The following is a 21,760-nucleotide window of genomic DNA, read 5'->3' on the forward strand; positions in this document are numbered from 1 at the left end:
TCCACCCATGTGCTTTGACCCATGACATCATCAATATGGCAGAAATGGCTATTCTAAGAGTCTCCAATATGGTGCCTATGATAGCACTACATACACACAGCAGCAAACACGAAAATACGTATAAATAAGACAACATCTCCCTCCAAAAATACAATCAAACTAACGGGACAGCTGCTGGCAATTGGGGGTTTTGTTCTAGGCGCGCAGTCCGGAACCGTGCGACTGCTACGGTCGCAGGTTCGAATCCTGCCTCGGGCATGGATGTGTGTGATGTCCTTAGGTTAGTTAGGTTTAAGTAGTTCTAAGTTCTAGGGGACTGATGACCACAGCAGTTGAGTCCCATAGTGCTCAGAGCCATTTGAACCATTTGAATTGGGGGTTTTAGGGAGGGGACAAGCTAAATATGACAGGGGGAAAAAAAAGAACCACCCACACCACGATCCCAAAACACACAAGATGACGAACAAAACAGAAAATTACAAAATCTACAGGAATCTGACACTTCCCTTGACCTATATAAGACAGAGGCAGCTGACGATGCCAAAACACCAATGCCTACAGCAAAAACTATGGAAATTGGAATCAGACATTTCCCTTGACCACACCTGACAGTACCAAAACACCTATACCTACATATAAAAATACGAAAATTGGAATCTGTCATTTCCCTTGACCTATATAGGTCAACTATAACTACTGATACGAAAAACAATTACTTACCATCCACAAATTTCGGCCGGCCTTCACACACACACACACACACACACACACACACACACACACACACACACACACACACACACACACAGGATGCCATCAAACAAGAAGACAACATCTACAAACACAACCAACTCAAACCTTGTCAAATTTTTTTCCTACACGAGTTTTGAGGAATGAACATTTAGAGATGACCCATGTTTGCTGCATTAAAACCCAATTATGATGACTTTCATGTTGGGTTTTGATACATACTTTCACTCCCCCCCTCCCATTTGTATATACCAACAATTAAAATATGGAGAAAGTGACAATAAATCAAGTACTGAAATAAAGGAAATTATTTTTCAACAGAAATATCTTAAATGTTACTGTTATTGATGTTTTTATTGTAGTAGTTGTTGCTGTTGCTATTTTTTGGTAAAAAGAGAACGTTAGTGATGTCAAGCAACATTACTATTTTAGGAGGTAATTTATCAGATGTTCTGTGCACAGGTACAAGCATGGACAATAAAGAAAAGTGAGAAGAGTGTTGAAGCTTTTTGATGGAAGACGGTAAGGATTCCAATTAGTAAGGTTTCACAAGAAGGGGATACCACAAGGAAGCTCTGTGATTTTGTGAAAGTAATATTAATAATATAGGATCTACTTCAAAGAAAATCACAAAAGTACTTAACTGCAGCTGGAATTTCTGAAGCAGTTATGAAATAAATGGTGTTTGAGTGATTTCTAGTGTTGGAGGTTTAAATAACTGTGTGTGTCCTTCAGAACTGGAGTTCCAGTTTATAATTTTTGCATTTACACAGGAACAAAAAACATAGCAATTCTGTGATAAAATAGTTTAAATGTGTTGTGTGAAACCGTAACCTTAAGCATTTGTTGCCTAAAATCTGTGATACACAGGAAATCGGAGAATCACGTGTAAAAGCAACTTCAGTCAGAAGAAATGTGTGGTAGTAACTGAGACTCTTTAGAAAAATACATAATGCAGAGTTATTTAGAAGACTGTCGAGAAAGTGAGTATACTAAGGGAAAACAACTTAATGGTTTTGTTTATGTATCAATTTTTTTATGTTGTCTATAAACATGATTTTTTTTTATTTTTTTTTATTTTTAGCTTTAGGTTATGTTGTGGGATTATGACCTCATTGATGTGTATCTAGCAAGTACGTGGATGGCAACTATGGAATCTTGAGTGGAGTGTGGTATTGCACCCATTTATTTATACCAGAGACACCTCGCATGTGTATTCTTATTTTTGTTTCACCTGCCACACTCAGCAGTTATCCCTCTTTAAGTTTAAATACTGATGTGGTATTACGACTAGTGTGTGTGTTACTTTTCCACTTTTTTATTGACTGTGCCTCGTAATGGCCTCATACGGATGGGAAAGTCCAAGGGAAGGAGGCACTTCTTATTAGAAAAGACTTGGTGGAGGCAATATTTAGCCATGGAAAGAATATTTTATTTATTGCAGGAGGTATTATTGTCACTGTGGTGCCAAAAGTATGATGGAATTTATTTTCTATGTACTCCAGATGGATCTCACCTATGAAGTTTTCAAGTAGTATGGTGTTAGCACTATAAGAAATTATGAATTTGAAATTTTAAAAAGGTTCAGGAGTTCGTTGCAAAATACCATCTTACAGCAGTGATAAGTGAGACATGAGAAAAAAATTACTAAATATGGAAAAAAGCAAACAAAAAATTAACATGCACTGGTAGTAGCATAAAAAAGGAGTGCAGTAGTCAGCATATAATATATAGATACACACACTTCTGATGGATGAGTGATTGTTTTGAACAATAATATTTGTGTGTATGTAAATGAAAAACTAGTAATAAAAAACTTTTTGATATGTTAATATACATTCCCATACCACAAGATGAAGTTACTGAGGAGTTGTAAGGACCCATAAGCCTCTGCAAAAACTAATGTATATGCTAAATAGCATAAATAGTGTGACTGATTGTAGGCGATTAAAAATTGAGTGTGTGAGACTAACAGGAGAAGATGAGAAAAAGAAATTAAAGTATTGTGACTGATAATATGATTTGGATGAGGAATTATTTCCATTGATGCTTTTCAAGCAATTAGCTCATATTTCAAACTGAAAGAAATGTGAACAATTTGGACCATGAAGGGACAGCAGACAATAAGAGTGTGTGTGCAGATCAATGTAAAATCACTTGCTCTGTCTCATTAATAAAGACAGGTTGCTGGGAAATAGCACTATCATAGTAATAAACAGAAGAAAGGTGATTTAGGGTAAAATGAGTAGAGATGAAAATCGATACAAAAGTAGCTCTGCAATTGTGTCATCCAGAGAGCTATGTTTAAGTATATAATGTGCATAAAAATTAGGTCTGATGAAGATAAGTACATCATAATAATGATGATTATAAGAAATAGGGTGAGGTGAAGAATGGAGCTGAAAAACTATGTAAAAGCAAGAACAGAAGTGATGAAATGATTGCTGGGGTGTATCATGTGGTTCAAAGTGCAGGAGAAGCCCCTAAGTGTGGTGTTGCATTGGTAGCTGTGGTCTCAGTTTTGTTACTTGCGCATTCAAGCAGCTTCTGACACTGGACACCATTCTAGATCTTGTTGCCATAGAAAAATTCGAAATCACCACTGGGAGCCACATATGGGACCTTCACTTCAGAAACTGACTGTGCATATCACTAGACTATGAATGCCACACAGACAACTTGTGCCATGAAATAAACACTTATTTCACACAACTGCATGTGAAATAAACACTTATTTCACACAACTGCATGGATGGAAAAATCAACAAACAAACAAAGTTGGAAGTTGGCTTGAAACTAGCTGGAGTGTGATTATTGTGAAAACTTGAGACTGATTCCCGTCATGATATTGGTTATAGTATATTTTCCAAAGTGATGATGTATATGATTACAGTAGTTTTGGAAAATATCTTGGTAAAGAAATGAAGTGGATGTAGGAAGTGTAGATTTTGTTCAATTAATACGTTCATTATTAGGTACATGTTGTAGACAGCCTTGGTTAGCAGAATAGCAGAGTGTAACTAGTATTGACATGGTTTCTTCTGCTTCATTTTTCATTCGTGGATAGTATAGGAAGAAAATAAAAAGAAAAGGAAAGGGTGTATTGGTAAATAGGAAATTAATTTCTGATGGAACATTATTTATTGGTTATTTCAGATACTTTTAGCAACAAAATAAAGGGAGACAGTTATCAATTTAAACAAACTTGTTGCAACAAAGGAGATATAAAGAGAAACTTACACCACTGTGATAAAAATAAGCTAAGAAAAGCATTAGTAATGATATTTATAGCACTGATGCTGCCATTATGGGACTTGCCATCATAAGATACATGTAAAAATAAGGAAATGAGTTATAATTCAGGGGGTCCAGATGTATTTTTTTTCTTGGCTACTCCTGATCAGATTGTGAGAATGAAGAAGTTGTCACTAATGGTGCTACCTCATTCTTTCCTTTCTTTCTTGCTTCCTTGTATCCCCAAGTGTATAAAATTTTAGTTTCTTTTTCTCTGCCTGATCTCTAATGCTTTACGTTACAGCTCAGGAAGTGGAAACTTTTTATGTTGATGTATTTACAGGTCATCAGTTCTTATCATTTGCTTCACCTTCCAAGTCATGGTTCTGCCATCCGCGTATAAGTAATGTGTGTTTTCTCTTTTTTGATAACTGTCGGATGATATGCATGAGTATGTGTTATCACGCATGGTAGTACTAATTGATCAATGGTATCTTGATATTATGTTGCAAAGATAGAACTTTAATTTGACACATACCGTAAATAAGCCAACAAAATTGTCAGCACAATATATTTCAAAATCAAGATAATGAAAAAAAAAGTTGAAATTTCTGTAATTTTGGCACATGGCTTATTGGGATGTGATTGTGTTGTTTTCATGTTGTTGTTTTTTCTTTTTTTAATTATTTATTTTATGTTAAGCCTTTCAACAAACAGTAAATGGATTTTGGAAATGGGATACAAAAAGAGGAAGCTGAAAATTCTGTGTGTTAAAAATAAAATAAATTTATTAATTTTGAGTCACTTGACTCCAGCGTTTTGTGTTTCAAATATTTCTAAAATATTTTGCTGCTATTTTTGGGGAATTTGAGGCTTCCTTGCAACTGTATTTTCAATTTATGATGCCAGTTGGGTGTATGTTTCAGATTTTTTTACACCAGTTCCATACCACATTATCCAAAAAGATTTTGCAATTTTACAAACACAACAATATTTAATAATTCATAACATACTCAGTGTTTTGTGTAACTTTCTGTATCTTTATTTGTCTAAAAAAAACATTGTTTGTACAAGTTGTTATGTTCGTGCCAAGACTGTCGTAACATTTAGAACTCTTAATATCTTTCTTGTTTTTTCTGCATTTATGATGTGAAACTTTCTGTGTCTCAGTGATAGTTGATGACATTATTTGTCAAAATACACAGCTTGCCAATGCATGGTGAATCGAGAATACATCATGCCTTAGATACTTTTGTTTCACAGATTTTGAATGTTACACAAAATACTTGAAATTTCCACATTTTTAATATCAGTGAACCAATAGTGTACACATGTCTATGGTAAAAAATCTGTTTGTGACATAACACATGTAAATGAAATCTATGAGGATTAGTTAAGAAAGAAAAATAATTTTGTTGTTGACTTATTTTTCTTTATTTGAACTAAGTATTACAAAATGAAAAATCTTATGTTCAATTTAGTGCCACTCTCCCCTTTTTCTAGGCATACTTGTTAAAGCATTTGAAATTTCTTGGCCCCGTACTACAAAAAATCACTTTCATAAGTTTATGAACAGTTCTGGACGAACTTCTGCTCTTGCTGATTGTCTTCAAACTGCTGTCCTTCCAGCACTTCTTAAATAACATGAACATCTGGAAATCACACACTGAGTTATCTGGAACTTGTTTGTTACAATCAGAATGTTATGTTGCCCAAACTTTGAGAGTCCACAATAATCCATGTCAACAGCTAAACTAATTTGAAAATGATTCTATCTGGTGGTGTTGTTGCTTATCAAGCATCAATGTTATGTCAAGCAGTTCTTGTTCTGTAACAGCATCATGAACTTTGGTGTATTTGTTCTCCTTTTATGTGTAAATTAATTCCTGCCATTAACTCTTTCTCTGGCCTTTAAGAAACTCTACAAGAAAGACAACTAATCAGTTGTCTGTTAAAACTGTTTCAAGACTTTGGCAACTAACAAACAAATTTTCACTTCTAATGGGCATGGATTCCCTTGTATTCACCACTCCATGCTGCACATTAGCAGTCACATTAGTAGTCATCTTTTACATGTGCACTCTGCAAACCACTGAGGCTGCTTGATAGAGGGTACTTCCCATTGCATCACGTATTAGGGTTTCGTCCCGTTCCATTTGCATTTGGAGCATGGGAAGAATGAGCGTCCCATCAGTGGGCTCTCAACTCTTTTATGAGTACATGCTTGGCTACGATGGGGCTCCAGCACTACTTCCCTTTCTGTGCTGCAAGCCTATGCTTCCTCTTCTGCCCTTCCATTGGATGGTCTCTCTAGTGCAGATCCCGTTTGGGCATGGTACATGATTTAGGATCCTGTTTTTCAATTTAACTTCCAGCACACTCTACACCTTTTCATTAATAAGTACTTGGTCCCCATTGTGTATACAGTGAACTTGTGCCTCATGATACAACTTTGGAGGCTGTGGCTATTCAAGTAAGAACAATTCAGAACTTTACCATCTGTAATGTTTATGTCCTTCCCATTGGTGGAGTGCTTTAGAAGATATTGTTTGCATTGGTTCCCCATATTTACTGATCTTCCATAACTTCAGTACACATAATCCTTTGTGGGGTGGAGCGCCGATCACTGGCCGTGGTAAAGACATCGAAAACTTAATGGCAGATCTCAACCTCTGTCCCTTGAATATTGGTGCCTCCACACACTTCAGTGCGGCAACTTACTCAGCCATTGATCTTTCTATTTGGATCTCTGGTCTTCTCCCAGCCACCTACTGGATGGTACACGATGACCTGTGTGGTAGTGACCATTTCCCAATCTTTCTGTCCCTCCCTCAGTGTCACTACCTAGGGCCCCCATCTCTCCCTCCACAATGCCTACTGGGATGCTACTGCCATTCAGACATCTTTTGACCAACGTCAACACCTTATTGCTGTTTTCTTCGACCTACAAAAGGCTTGTGACATCACACGATGACACCGCATTCTCTCTACCTTACATGGGTGGGGCCACAACTCCCTCCTCCCTCCTCTTTACCCCAGTGCCGCCTCCCTCTCCTGTTCCCCTCCCCTGCAGTTCCCACGCACTCTCCTCTGTGTGTTGTTCCTGCTCCCCAGCTGGTGAAGCGTCCCCCTTCTTCAGTGCCCACTGGTGATGGGGCTCCCTCCCGTAAACCCTCCCCCCTGCTTCTCCCTAGACTGGACACCTACTGCCACAACTTGGCCTCGGGAGCCAGTCAGTGCACCCCAAAGTTGCCCGCTGTCTTTCAGTTCCAGATCTTACAGAAGCCTGCTCTCCCTTTCTGTCCTGCTTTCCTTGACCTATGAGAGAGAAGAAACATAAATACTTAATAAAACAGAGCAATCGGGTATATTGGGAATGCTTTATCTCCTCCAGGTTCTTATGTCCTTTCATCATGGATGTGGGCTACACTCCTCACCCTTCAAGGTCGTCATCGACAGTCTTATATTCCGGGCCTTGCCCATCCAGGTGGCCTTCGTACAGATCCATCAGTTATTGGGGAACACCTCGTAACCCATTTTGCTACGACATTGGTGTCAGCCGCCTTTCCAGCCACCTTATCCGGAAACAGAGGTCTGAAGCTTCCCACTTATCTATAACTCTTTGTCAGGTGGAATCCTAAAATGAACCTTTTACTGAATGGGAACTTCCACTGGCCCTCTCTTTTCCCCACAATTTAGCCCCTGGCTCTGATTCCGTCCATGACCAGTTTCTTCAACACCTCAATCCTCCACGGCGATGATATCTCCTCATGGTGTTTTAACTCTATTTAGCTCCAAAGCATTTTCCCCTCTAAATGTAGGGACAGTGTTGCGGTTCCTGTCCTTAAGCCCAGCAAGGATCCATTATCCCTCAGTGGTTGCCAGCCCATCAGTCTCACCAATGTCACCTGAAATTTACCTGAACAGAATGGGTTTGTTGACTCAGTTGGGTCCTTGAATCTTGAGACCTTTTATCTCCTTACCAATGCAGATTTTAGGAGGGATGGTCTCCAATCAATCATCTGCTTTGATTGGAAACCACAGTTCAGTAGGCCTTTCCTCTGCACTGCCATCTTGTCACAGTTTTCTTCGATCTTCATAAGGCCTGTGACACAGCTTGGTGCCATTACATCCTACTTGCCCTCAGTGAGGGGATCTTCGGGGCCCCTCCTGAGTTTTGTTTGTCAGTTCCTATTCCACCAGTCATTCAAAGTTCAGGTTGACACTGTTCTCAGCTCTCTGTACACCCAGGAGAATACCATACCACAGTGCTCCATATTAAGTGTCCTCCTTTTTCTCAGCATTACTAATGGACTTGTGACCTACACTAGACCATTGGTCACCCCTGCTCTGTATGTGGAAGATTTCTGTATGTAAACTAGCTCCCACTTGGTGGCCTCTACGGAATGACAGTTCCAGGGTGCCATAAGGCACGCTTCCACATGGACACACTCACACGATTTTCAATTATCTCCCCTTAAGTCGACGGTGGTGCATTTCTGTCACCATACTATGGTCCATATAGTCGGGCTCTGTGATGGCGGTGCAGAGGAAAGTCCTATCGAACTGCAGTTTCCAATCAAAGCAGATCATCAATTAGTAAGGAGATAAAAGATCCCAGGATTCAAGGACATCTAACTGTGGTCCCCCAGTTCCTTTTCATGGGTCTTCTTTTTGACAAGCTTTTTTTATTGTTCCGTATCCACATTTGGAAGGTTGTCTTTTTTTACTTCTTTTGTAAACTCAATGTCCTTCCTTTCCTTGCTCACACCTCTTGGGGTGCAGATCATTCAACCCTCCTCTGCCTTTATCAGACATTAGTTCTGTCTCATCTGGACTGTGGTTATCAAGTTTATGGATTAGCTGCCTCTTCCTCACTGCTCCTCTTGGACCCAGTTCACTATTGTGGTATCCATTTAACCACCAGTGCCTTTTGCACTAGCCTTGTCGATAGTCTTGTGGTTGAGACTGGGATCCCTCTCATTTTGGTTCGGCGGTCCCAGCTCCTGGTTTCCTATGCCAGTACTACCCACTCTTCACCTGCTCACCCCTCCTATTCTATTCTTTATTTGGTTTCAAGATGTTGCCCTCCCACTGCCTGCCCTCAGGTGTGTGTACCAATTGGGCGCTCTCTCTCTCTCTGCTGTCTGCCACGATTTCCATCTCCCCTCCTTGTCCTCTCCCCCACATTCTCTCCCGACCATCCTCCCCTTGGTTAGTTCCTTGGACCCAGATTCAGGTGGATCTCTTCTGGGATCCGAAAGCCTCCCTCGCTCCCCTAGTATTCCATTGTTTGTTCCACCTGCACTTACAGGAGTTTCAGGATGCTATTGTTTTTCCCACTGATGTCTCTAAATCCACCGATCACATGGGATATACCTTCATGTCTTCTGCTGGTGTGGAACACCATCACTTGACTGCCATGTGTGGGGCGTCTACTGCGGAATTGATGACCACCTATTGGGCCCTCTGCTTGGTCCTCCCTCATCCAAGTTTTGTTATGTAGCCTGCAGGCTACCACCAAATATTTCTCCTGTCACCCATTGATCTCTGCCTTCTCACCAATCTTGGTGATTCTGCTTGTTTGATTGATTTCATTTGGGTTCTCAACCACGTGGGTATCCTGAGTAATGAACTTGCTGTTTGTCAGGTCGGGGGGCTGCCACCTGCCCCCCATCTTCCGTGACCCTCAGGGGCCAGATTTATGGCTTTGTGTCATATCCCTTTTTGTTCGATCATGGCTTGGCTCTTGTGGGAGGATACCTCCCTGTTTAATAAACTTCGCACAATCAAGGAGACTCACACCTCACAGTGTTCTTCTCTCCACCTCTCCTGGCTGGAGTCTACCATCCTCTGCCATATTTGTATTGGTCATACTAGGTTGACCCAGGGTTTTTTACTCCACAATGCGGCATCCCCACCCCCCATCCTTGGTTTTCTTCACAAAAGTGATTTGTCCTCTCAGGTTTAAGTCGTTGAATTTCCCTGTTGAATTGGAGTCCCTCGGTTAACAATGGTGTTAGTTATGGGAGCCTTGGTGTTGGTTCCACACTGGCCAAGTTCTCCCCTCCCTCCCCCCCCCCTCCCTCCTACATTTTTCCCTATGTTGTGTCTGGTCTTTTTTGACATTTTGTTTCCCAATCACTTGTGTCTTTCTCTCCTGGCATTTTCCCTGTTGTGTTGTGTTTATGGTATGGTATGGGGATGATCGGGAAGGGTCACTGGTGGTGCTGGTGCCCCAACACATGTAGCATTTCTGGGGCAACCCTGCTCTCTGTCCCCCCCTCCCCCCCCCCCCCCCCCCCCCCCCCCGCCCCCCTTCCTATTCTTTCCTCTTCCTGCTGCCGTAACATTCCTTCTACCTCTTTGTTCGCCCATTTTCCATGTCAGGTGTCCTAAAAACAGTCTCTCTCTCCTCCCAAACTTATATATTGTAAAGTAAGGTCTAGCAACTGCACACCTTTCAAATATCTTTTACAATGTTGTCAAGTACTCCCCCTATGTCTCACTAGCTACCAAAATATCATCCACATACCCCATAACCTTTAGTAATTCTTTCCCTAACACTCAGTTCAGTGCCCTAATGAATGCTGACACAGACATTTTTAAGCCAAAAGGCAACATTTTGTACTAATACCATGATCTATCATATAAAAAGGTGATGTGTGGTCTTCATTCTGGATATAGCAAGATTTTATGATATCCTGATGTTAAATGAGACTTGTAAAGATTTTTTTCTCATCTAAACTTTTGTATGGTTTTGCCCATATTTGCTGGGTGATCTCTTTCCAGTTTGAATAGTTTGTTAGCTTTTTGAGTGTGCAAAACAAGCCTCCCATCACCGTTCTTCTTTGCCACAATGACCAAGTGGCTGTTATGTTGACCATTCTGTAATTCTTTCTGTGTGGCTTCTTTTCTCGCCTGAGGTATTTGATAAGGTGGCCTAAAATATCCTGACAGGTGGGTCTGTAATAACTATTGGTTTCTTTGAAAACAATTTCTCTGTGTTTTTCTTCTAATTTGGTCAGCTGTTCAGCTTCTTCACTCCCTACAGTAGCAGTCCCATAAATTTTTCTGTTAATTTCTTCCCAGGATAGTTCAGCTTCCTCTTACTTACTGGTCAGGTTTACCGTTCATCCGTTAGCATCAACCAAAGTTTATTCTTCTTCTTCTGCTTCATCTTCATATATTCGTGAAAAACCTGGTATCCTGTTGCTGTCATTTCCTCAAAAAATTTTATCCTTTTCTCTGCCTCTTCTTCATAGAACCTTATTTCATTTCTTCCATAGCTTGCTTTAGCATGATGCTCTGTCAACCAATCAGATCCTGCTATTAATTTCCCTTGTAAATTAAGCATGACTACAGTGTCCATGTGATGCGCTTCCTTTCCTATTTTGACATCCAACAGTACTTGACAGTTAATTGTTTTTCCATATTCACCCACAGCACCTTTTGTCTTGAATCCGTTAACTAGGAGACTCAGTATTTCAACTCATGATTTCAGTAGCTCGTAGTACACATTACTCACAACCACACACAAATGACTTCTCAACTTCCCAATTAATGACCTTGTTTTTGCCCACATATTTTTACCTCCATAATTGGTAGTATTACCACCCTATCAGTCAGTATAACATTTTCCGCTATCAGTTCTTATAACCCATTACTTAATTTCTCTATCTTTAAAACATATATATAACTTGTGCCATCTGTTACCTCTGTTGATCCAGCATTCATTTCAGGGCAAAGCATTCCTGAAACTAGTGTTCGTTTCCTGCACTCTCATTGGCAACTGCTTCTGCACCTTTTCTCGGCCACCATCCCTCGTATATGTTTTCTCGCGGGCTGCTTTCTTCTCCTTCTTCCTCCTCCCATCCACCTATTTCTTGTTTTTCATGGTATCTGACGCCATAACAGATCTTCCTTCAGCCTTTGCCTCCAGGGGGCTCACATCTCTTTTGTGAGTACACGCTTGGTGAACATGGGGTCCTGGCCATTGCAGTGCTACTTCCCTTCCTGTTTTGTAAGTCAGTCCTCGTACTGTTCTTTTTTCCCCCTCTGCCTTTACATTGGATTGTTTTGGTGCCAATCGTGTTTGAAATTGGTTTATGATTTTTGACACTCATTTTTTCTTTCGGCACTTTATACTTTTCATCCTTTCCTCCTCTCTGACAGATGCAATAGCCCAAAACCCAACACCGTAGCCATCCCGCCAGGGGGGGCTCTTTGAGTACCTGAATTGTCGTAGCCCCTGACCATGCAGTGATCACACTATTGGTGCCTGTGCTGGAAACTCGCCACGTATTTGAGGAGTGTGTGCCTGTTGTGGCTAGGGTATGGGGATTCCAGGCAACAGTTACCAAGCTGCTAACTGTTGCTGTGGCTGGGTGGTGCCAGGGGCAAGAGTTCCTGTTCAGAGTGGGTGACAGGTGGTGCCAAGGTGGATGACTCACAAATGAAGCACTCAGACTTTATGGACATCAGTTGCACATGAACGCTTTTTGTGCACTTTGCTCCGTTTGTGTCAGTTGCAGGAAGCACCTTTACCCCTGTTCATTGGGCTGCTCTGTCTTCCAAAGAAAAAAGAAAATCCAAGAATACATGACTACTGACCAACTGATGTATCAAGAGGACGAGAAGGAACATGACCGAATGCATCCTGCACATATGACTATGATGCCTGCTACATCTACAACAACATTATTATCTCTAGCCCTTTTACATCGGGCCCTCAGGGCTGCTTGACTACATCCCCTTCCCTGCTGCTTGGGGGCTCCCCTCCGACTGTTTGCCCCCACACCCACTTTGGAAGCATTGACTCCCTAACTACTGGGAATATTGACCCCCACACCCATCCCCAGCCAGAGAAGCAACACGCTCCTCTGGTGTCTCTCACCAGGAATGGCTCCATCAGAACACGCCCCTCCTAGGATTCTGCTGACCTGCAACACGATACCAGCCATTGGAGGAGCGATAGGTTGTTGGTTGTAGGGCTCTGTGTATCTCCTGTGTCCCAGAAACTAGGGCAGACAAGCCCTCACAAACATCGAAATCATCCAAGGAGAACAGGGACAAAAAGACCTCCAAGATGGAGTCCTCGTTGGTTTGCATGCCACTGGATGCCACATGTTTTGACTCGTTACCCCACCATCCTATGCCAACCTGTTCATGGGCCATGTAGAGAAATACTTCCTAGCCATCCAGAACCCCAAACCCCTTACCTGGTTCACCCTCATCGATAACATCTTCAGTGATCTGGACCTACCAACTCACAACACCTCCATCGTGACAGCTGCAACTTATTCCACACCAAGAAGTCACTTACATGCAGCCTAGCCACTTCTGGTCATTGACTCTGCAATGACAAGCAGCTTTCTCAAAATATGCTGAGAGTCTCCTGAGGCCTTCACAGACTGATACTACTCTATCATCCTTATCCAGAAATTGATTTTCTGTGTCTTTATCTATCCAATCACCTGCCACACCCACTGGCTGATCACAGAGGAGCATCCTCCTTGTGACGCAGTACCATGCGGAACTAGAGCAATTGAATTATGTTCTCCATCAGGGTTTCAACTCCCTCTCGCTATGCCCTGAAATTAGAAATATCCTCCTCATCCCTCCCACAGTAGTGTTCCAGCACCCAATCAACTTATGCAGTAACCTTGTCTGTGCATATTCCTATCCTGCTCCCAACCCCTTAGCCCTTATACCAATCCTTGTAAAAGACCCAGATGTAAAACCTTTCCCATACATCCTCCCACTGCCATCTGCTCCAATCCTGTCACAGGCATTTCCTACCCCATCAAATACAGGACCACATGTAAAGGCAGCTGTGTAATCTAGCAAGTTAACTACAGGCACTGTACAGCATTCTATGTGGACATTACCACTAACAAGCTGTCTGTCCGCATGAATAGCCACTGCCAAATTGTGGCCGAGAGACAACTGGACCAGCCTGTTGCTAAACATGCTGTACAGCACAGAGAGCTTGACTTCAATGGCTGCTTTGCAGCCCATTCTATATGGATTCTTCCCACCTTTTCTGAATTGTGCAGGTGGGAATTCTTGGTGTAACATATCCTTCATCCCCATAAACCTCCTGACCTCAACCTTTGCTAGTCCCTGTCCCCCATCTGCCTCTGTCCCCTTCCCTGCTTCCGCTTCAGCCTGACACATGCCTTCTGTCCCCCAGCTCACAAGCATAGTCCTTTCCCTCTCTCTGCTTCTCTTTGTGCCCAAGTACAGCTCGTGTTGCTTCACCTAGCAGCCTGGTACCCTGTCACTGCTACATCTGTGCTCACACACATACAAGCAGCATTATAACATCTTCACCCACCTCTACCCTGCTATCCTTCCCATCCCCACCTCACACTGCTTCTGTACCCCCACTACCCATGATCACTGCTCGCTGAAGTGGCACCACAGCACCTGGAGAAACAGTGGCCATGTGTGTGTAAGTTGTTCTTGTGTTTGTCTCTCATCTGATGGACTTCATCCAAAAGCTGAGATTTTTCCAACTTTAGCTGTAAATGTGTCAGTCTGCCTCTCAATGCATACCATGTATGATGAGTAGCAATCTGTCCAATTAATTTTGTTATTCCATTGTTTGAGTTTTATAAGTTCAGTGTATAAAACAAGGAGAATGGTTTCTTTTTCTATTTGGCTACTGTAAATTGTTAAAACTGCATTAATGCAGCTGTTTATTTTACGAAACGCACAGTGATAATTGTCTCCCCAGTATTTAAAGACTCTCAATATTCCACAGTTTTCATGCTCTGTTCTAGATGGTATAAAATGAAAACTTTTTCCTGTAGTGCAATCTCAGACTATTGGTAGAAGGCTCACTTCACCCATTATGGTAAATATTGCAATCCATTGCAAACATGCTTACCTGTGCTCATGGGAAATTGAAATGGAGATAGCTGCTGAGTAGGAGCAAGAGCATTTCTGTTGCCATGTTGTATGGTACTCGCCATCAATATGACACTTGGTGCTGGGTGAGGCAGAGGGACAGTATCATCACATTTGATTACGACCAGGTCATGGTTTCCCATAGCATAGGCTTTCAGTCTTGGAGAACACTCAGGCATTGGGCTTTTAACATTTCACTGTGCTAAGGGTGTACCGTGAGTACCTTGATCCTGTAGGAAACTGTCATATCAAGACTTTGATGCTGCAGGACCAGTGTGCTGATAACAAGGGCTGCCACTATCACTTATTGTAGTAGCAAATAAATGTGCTACACTGCTCACCGGACTAATGTTGGACAACAACAACATCTGCTGCTGCTGCTGCTGCTGCTACTACTACTACTACTACTACTACTCCCCCACAAATGTACTTATACTCTCAACTGTTGAGTGTCTTTAATTCAAATGCTCAAGAGTTTATATTGATACTTTCAGTCTCTTGCAGGACTTGGAAACAGCTTTTTGTGTTGCACAGTTATTGCGTTTTGGAAAGGCTTTGATAGAATACCACTAACAGATGAATTATGTTCTCACAAAATTATCATCTCTGTGCAAGAGCAAGATAAGAATCTTGTTGCTGATGTATCTAGTACATCAGTGTAAATGGTCATCAAAAGTACCTTAACATTGCGTGTTCATGAGAGAGTTGTGACAAGACGGTAGTATTCTTTGTGCAGAAAACACTGACATGTTTGATGTAGTGCCAGCTCAATAAGCCCTGCATAATCTGAAAGGCTCTGCAGTAACTTAAAACTCATTTAGAAATTATGTAATTGTAATTCACTTCAGACAGGTAATTGAAATTCCTCAATTTTGTTTCATTACAAAATCACCAGGTAACTGTAGAGTCAATGCATAACTTCAAATATATGGGCAAGAAATTTTGGAGTAGTCTCAGATGGAATAAAAGTGTGAAATAAGTAGATGGAGATGTAGTTCACAAATTGAACTTGATTTGAAACTTCTGTGGAAATGTAATTTGTGTCCATTATTAAGGTAAATGAAGAAACTCTGCCATAAAGTATTCTTGATTATTGAGTAAACAGTTTTTCATGTTGATAACTAGGGCAATGTTTTCCCTGATATGCACCACAGATTGGGGGATGTCCTCACTTTGTGGAGGAAAGATGCCCAGATTTTCTAGCTGTTATTCTTATGGCCCTTTTCTGCAGTTTAAAAATCGTCCATATTGTGTGTCTTTGATCTATAGAAAAGAATTTCATAGCTCAGAACTGAGTGCATGCAGATCTTTCATGCAGTCACCACAAGACATCAGCTGTTACAAACTGATGTTAAAATTATAAGAGCATAACATGCTGATGACATTCTTCTTGCCAGTATCTTTGTGTGCTCATTCCTTGTTGGCTGCTACTGTTCATCCCTAAAAACTTTGTGCTTGCTACACGATCTATAGGGTTATCATCTATGCCTCATGTGACAGTGTTGTCCCCTGCTGAAGTGCACCCTGTATGTTTTTCCTATGCTTAACATTAATTTATTACGTACTGTCCAATTGTAAACATCCTTGAGGGTTTTATTTGCTTTCTGTAATAAGAATTCTGATGTTTTATCTGTGACTATGGTGTTGCTGTCATCTGTATAGAGAACTTGGCTGTGTTTTACATGGCCTTGCACATTGATATGACAATAGCACTAAATGTTATAATTCATCATCTCTACACCAGTGCTCTGTAATACGTACTACAAAGCTACTTTATTTTTAATGGACTGCACATTTTGATGAAAAATAGAACATTCTAAGCAAATTTGCTTGGTGTTCGTGCACTCCAATACGATACTTTCTAATTTTTGCCTACGAGTTGAAGAAATCTCTAAGCAGGTTGAGATACTTTTAAGAGAGGAGCCTGTTGTCATGGTTTATTCTAAAAAAATGCCTAGTTATCATACTCATGACAAGTTATTTGACTATGAGTGACCCCACATACACCTGCTTTACCCTCACCAATCAACTCCACCGACCAACCTTCGCAGCGCTGTTGAGGTGCAGATCGTGCCTATGGTAGCCTAATGTCCTGATAGTCACTGCTGATTCCAGTGCATCCAATTAGGAGTCATCAGTGCCATCTCCACATTGACTCACCATACAGCACTACCAAGACAGGCCGATCTTGCACCAGAAAAGCTTTACCATGTTGACATTGGTACTACCAGATAGGGAAGCTATCTTATTCGGGGCACCACCTATGTTGTATGCCCTGTCCCTGTACAAGCTTTCCCTGCCCCACCCATTATCACCACCTGATCATCGTTTGTGAAATCCTTACACAAAAGCATTAAACCCTCAGTCACCTGATTTAGCTCAGCACTTGGCTTAAAAAAGCTGGTGACCTGATACTCCTCCCATAATTTCTCTGGTAATCAATGGCCTGCACCTCTGCTATGACTGCTGCCTTGCAGCAGTACTTACTTCTTCCCAACATTGGTGGTTTTCCTATCCTTCCTATCTGGAGGCAGAGACTACTGCACATTACCTTTTCCTACACCATCCTGAGGCTACTGTCCCCTCAACTCTGGCATCTGAAACCTGTTGCTAGTAGACACAACAAAACTATGACATCACATTCTCCTCCTGCTAGCCCTCCTGCCATCTGCCAGTTCCCAACCACCCCCTCGCCACTGCCTTCCCTCATTCTCACAAGCTCTCTCCTAACTTTATCCATCTGTGCCTAAACGGCACAGATCATACTTTCTTGCACCTCTGTTAACCTATTTCTGTTGCATATTTTGAAATTCGATGAGAGTCGCCTCAGTGATCTGCACAGAGTCCTCCCAATGACATTCCCCCTAGCGAAACCATTTACTACAGCACCCACAATACATCCCACTACTTTATTCGGGGAACTCCCACAGTTTCCACTTACGGTCAAATAAAGTCTTTCTACAGCAAATGGAAAAACTTAAATATGTAGAACTAATGGAACATTATGAGGTATATTATGTGTGTTTCACTATAAAAAAAGAATGTAACTTCCAATAATATGGTAAGTTCATTACTAGCGTATTTACAAGGGCATGCTGACAAGTAACACCTCAGAATTTACGCGATACCTCTTAAAGCTTTTTAATTAAAACAAACTTTATTAACATTCTACATCTTTATTCTTCATGTCTACATATTTCTTTCTTAACATAATCACCTTGATAATGAACACATTTTGCCCAGTGAGAGGCCAATTTATTGTTATCATCACTGTAGAATGTTTGCTTTGTTGATGGAGCCACAGCCTCACCTCTGCTTGCACTGTTTCATTGCTATCAAAGTGAAATCCTCGAAGGTGTTGTTTAAGTTTTGGAAACAGATAAAAATTGCATGAGGCTAAGTCGGGACTTTATAGAGGATGATCGATGACAGTGAACCCAAGGCATCTGAATGTTGCAGATGTTGCAGCACTCGTGTCTGGTCTTTCATTGTTATGCTGAAGAAGAGATTGCTCCATGTGTGAATGAAGTCTTTTGAATTCATGCTTGCTGTTTTCTAAGGATCACTCAGTACCATGCAGAGTTTATGGTGGTGCCTTCATGCATTCCAAATGCTCCACACCTTGAATGTCCCAGAACACACTGAGCATGACTGACTGCTGATGGCATGATCTTCAACTTATTTGGCATTGGTTATCCTTTGTGGTGGAACTCCAATGATGCTGTTATGTTTTTGGGGTAAAAATGGTGAACTCCGCTTTCATCAGCTGTCACAGTGTTGTTAAGGAACCCATAATCCTTACAATGAAAGCACAAAAGAAATTGTTGGCAGATGACCAGTCTCCTCTGTTTCATATCAGGAGTGAACATTTGAGGCACCCACAGTCCACACAGTTTTCTGTACTGTAGTTCTGCAATGATGACCTGTACACTCTCTTATGATATGCCACACTTATCTGAGAGTTGTGTCTGTGCTATCCAATGATTTTCTCTGATGACTTCAACCCAGTTCTGATGAGCCTCGTTGCTTGCTGTACTTGGGCATCCACTCTGATCTCTGTCACACATGTTGAGGTTAGCATCACCGTATCCTATGTCATGAGCACAAACAACCCAATATTGCACATTAATTCTGTCCATACAATCATCAACACGATTTCAGTTGGAGGCACCATTTCTGAGATTAGAAACATGATTACAGTATGCTGTTTCTCATGTATCAACATGCTTATGTTACACACCACAATGGTACACCCTACAATTTGGTGCAGCTTGAGTCAGCAGAGCAGGAAAGTCAATCAAGTAATATGCACGCCATATAATACCTCAACTGATATTGAAAACAGAATAAAAACTTCAGAACAATTACTTTTCAGCATGCCCTCATAAACAAACGACAAACAGAAGTTGCGCCTAACAGCATTCAAAATAAGAATGTGACAAGAATTAGGCAGTTTAGATTCTATTGTGTTGATAAAAACTTCTGAATAATTATAACATTGATTTATTTTGTGTTAATGCATTTTTGCTACAAAATTTTTTTTTATTATTGCTGGTTTTGTAATTTTTTGTTACTGCCATGTTGGAAGAACATTGGTTCTGATTTGTGTTTTCATAAAGCAAACTAACTACTATTTTGAAGGTTTTCTTAAACATGTGTAATGTCACAAAATTGTTAGTAATGGTGCTAGAAACATGTTTTTCATTGTATGAATGTTTATCGTAGCTGTTACAAAAAATTTAACTTTTAAAATTAATGTTTTCTGTTTTAATGATTTACAGTGTCCTGTAAAAATTTCTCATTTACTGAATGATGGCTTTTTTCCCATCACATTTCAAATTTTTAGCTTCTGAATAATTTAATGTAAATGTAACTGTGACTTAGCAGTTTTCTATGATCATGTGAAACAGAACAGTAATACCTCTTACTGAGTATTGTGCTTGATATATATGAAACAAGTATTGGCACTGATTTTGTGATAATTTGTTCACAGTGATAGAACATCTTCCCCAAGAACTGAGGGATCGTTTCACTGAAATGCGTGAGATGGACTTGACGGTCCAGAGTGAGTAATCGTTGAGAAAATATTAAAATTCTTTATGGTTCTTTTCTTCTTTATAAGTTGTTGAAAATACGCTAACTTTATCAAAGATTGGTTCATTGCCTTTCGTTTTCGTTTTGGTCTTCCATTGTCATCCATTAGCTTTCTAATCTTTCCCATATTGCATTTAATCCACTTACGTTTTTGATAAAATGGTGGCTGAATAATAATCTTTCAGAGTTTATGTCGTGTGTGGGTGGTAAAGAGTTAGTGAGGAGTAAAACTATCTATTAGAGTAACTTTAACATATTATGTTTTTGGTTTTGATAGCCAATGATAAAATTGCTACCACTGCTGAGGTATGTCATAAGATCTAATGCTTATTTTCACTGTCAAATCATCCCTTGTATGTAATCCCAGGCCACTGTAAAATGTGAGGTCCATTTAGAGATGTTATTCAGAAACACCATGATATTTTGGTTGTTACTTCACTTTCAGCTAAATGTCTTGGTAATAAAGCAAACTGATTAATTTTAATTGAAGTGTTGATGATGTCAAGAGTCTACTGCCTCTAAGACATTGTGGTTGCTACAACAGGTTTATTAATCTCATGCAAAATGAAATGTGTCTCTTCTCTATACTCATTCATTAAGAAATGAGGGAGACAGGTTCAGATAAATGAATATTTTCACTAAGTAAACAAAAAATAGTGTTTGAAATTTACTCTAACTGTCACTTCTTAGACAATGTGGATACTGTTGCGATGATACAGCCATGAAACATTGGCAGGATGACATGAAGTTTACAGAGATCTTTTACAGTTCTTAATCTGTGTATATTGATACTTATCAGTTTCAACAATTCCCTTTTAAGCAACCACCTCTACATTGTCTTCACCTTCCAACCTATTTCTAATTGATTATTCTCATTTCATTACCTCTAACTTCCATCTGAAACATTTTATTCATATTTCTAACACTTGTCTTGGCTACGTATCTTACCATTTTAATTTCTTAACGTGTTTTTATATATTGTCCCTGCACTGGTCTTTCAGCATTCTGGTTTACATGCTTCATTTTGCCCCTTCGTCATTTTTGTCCTGTGTGAGCTAGTGTCTCGTATACGTATACTTTTTTGGGATGTTTATCATACTTTCAAATTATGGTTCATTGCATAGCTTGTACTCATTTAATTGTTTACCATCCTATCATGCCAGTCTATAACAGTTCCAATGTGCCTCATATTACCTATCCTTTTCGCAAGTGAGCAGGGTTTACCATTTGAGTCCTCTTGGATTTTCATCGTTGGCACTTGGATCTTAGAATCTGGAGCTTCCATAACTTATTATTGGAACAGTTCCATCCTAGTCAAAAATTTCGTGTCTGCGTGTGTGTGTGTGTGTGTGTGTGTGTGTGTGTGTGTGTGTGAGAGAGAGAGAGAGAGAGAGAGAGAGAGAGAGAGAGAGAGAGAGAGAAGGGAATGACGTTTTCAGTTATACTGTAGTGTGCTCAGGCTCATTTCCTTGAAAAGTTCAATGCAAAGTGTAAATGTTGTGTGCCACACTCTTCTGTCTCCCGAATACAGGATATCTGACAGACTTAACCTATGGAACAGATTATGTCATTGCTGTTGATTAAACTAGGTTTGTTTAATGCTTCAGTTGATTAGCTCCTCCCCAATACCCAAGCCTTCCCAATCACCAAGTACTCCCCCCCCCCCCCCCCCCCCATATACGAAGGGTTTTTTTTTTCCAACTGGGCAAATTAAATAATTCCTTTCTGTTACATTGCATAAGAATTTGAAGAGTGAATGTGTTTGGAA

General features: G+C 40.5%; 1 protein-coding gene across 2 annotated transcripts in view; it reads left to right on the forward strand.

Moving 5' to 3' along the window:
- The window catches only part of LOC124556608 (inhibitor of growth protein 3-like), a 192,272-nt gene that overhangs the window by 13,816 nt on the left and 156,696 nt on the right, over window positions 1-21,760 (forward strand). Inside the window, exons 2-3 of one of the 2 annotated variants that reach the window (XM_047130574.1) lie at window positions 1,621-1,733; window positions 19,892-19,963. In XM_047130574.1, coding sequence (XP_046986530.1) covers window positions 1,703-1,733; window positions 19,892-19,963 — 103 coding nt within the window. In that variant the 5' untranslated portion in view covers window positions 1,621-1,702. The remainder of the gene's footprint in view (window positions 1-1,620; window positions 1,734-19,891; window positions 19,964-21,760) is intronic. The other variant, XM_047130575.1, reaches the window with a different exon arrangement.

This window comes from Schistocerca americana, chromosome X, assembly GCF_021461395.2.
Source record: "Schistocerca americana isolate TAMUIC-IGC-003095 chromosome X, iqSchAmer2.1, whole genome shotgun sequence".
Taxonomy (NCBI): domain Eukaryota; kingdom Metazoa; phylum Arthropoda; class Insecta; order Orthoptera; family Acrididae; genus Schistocerca; species Schistocerca americana.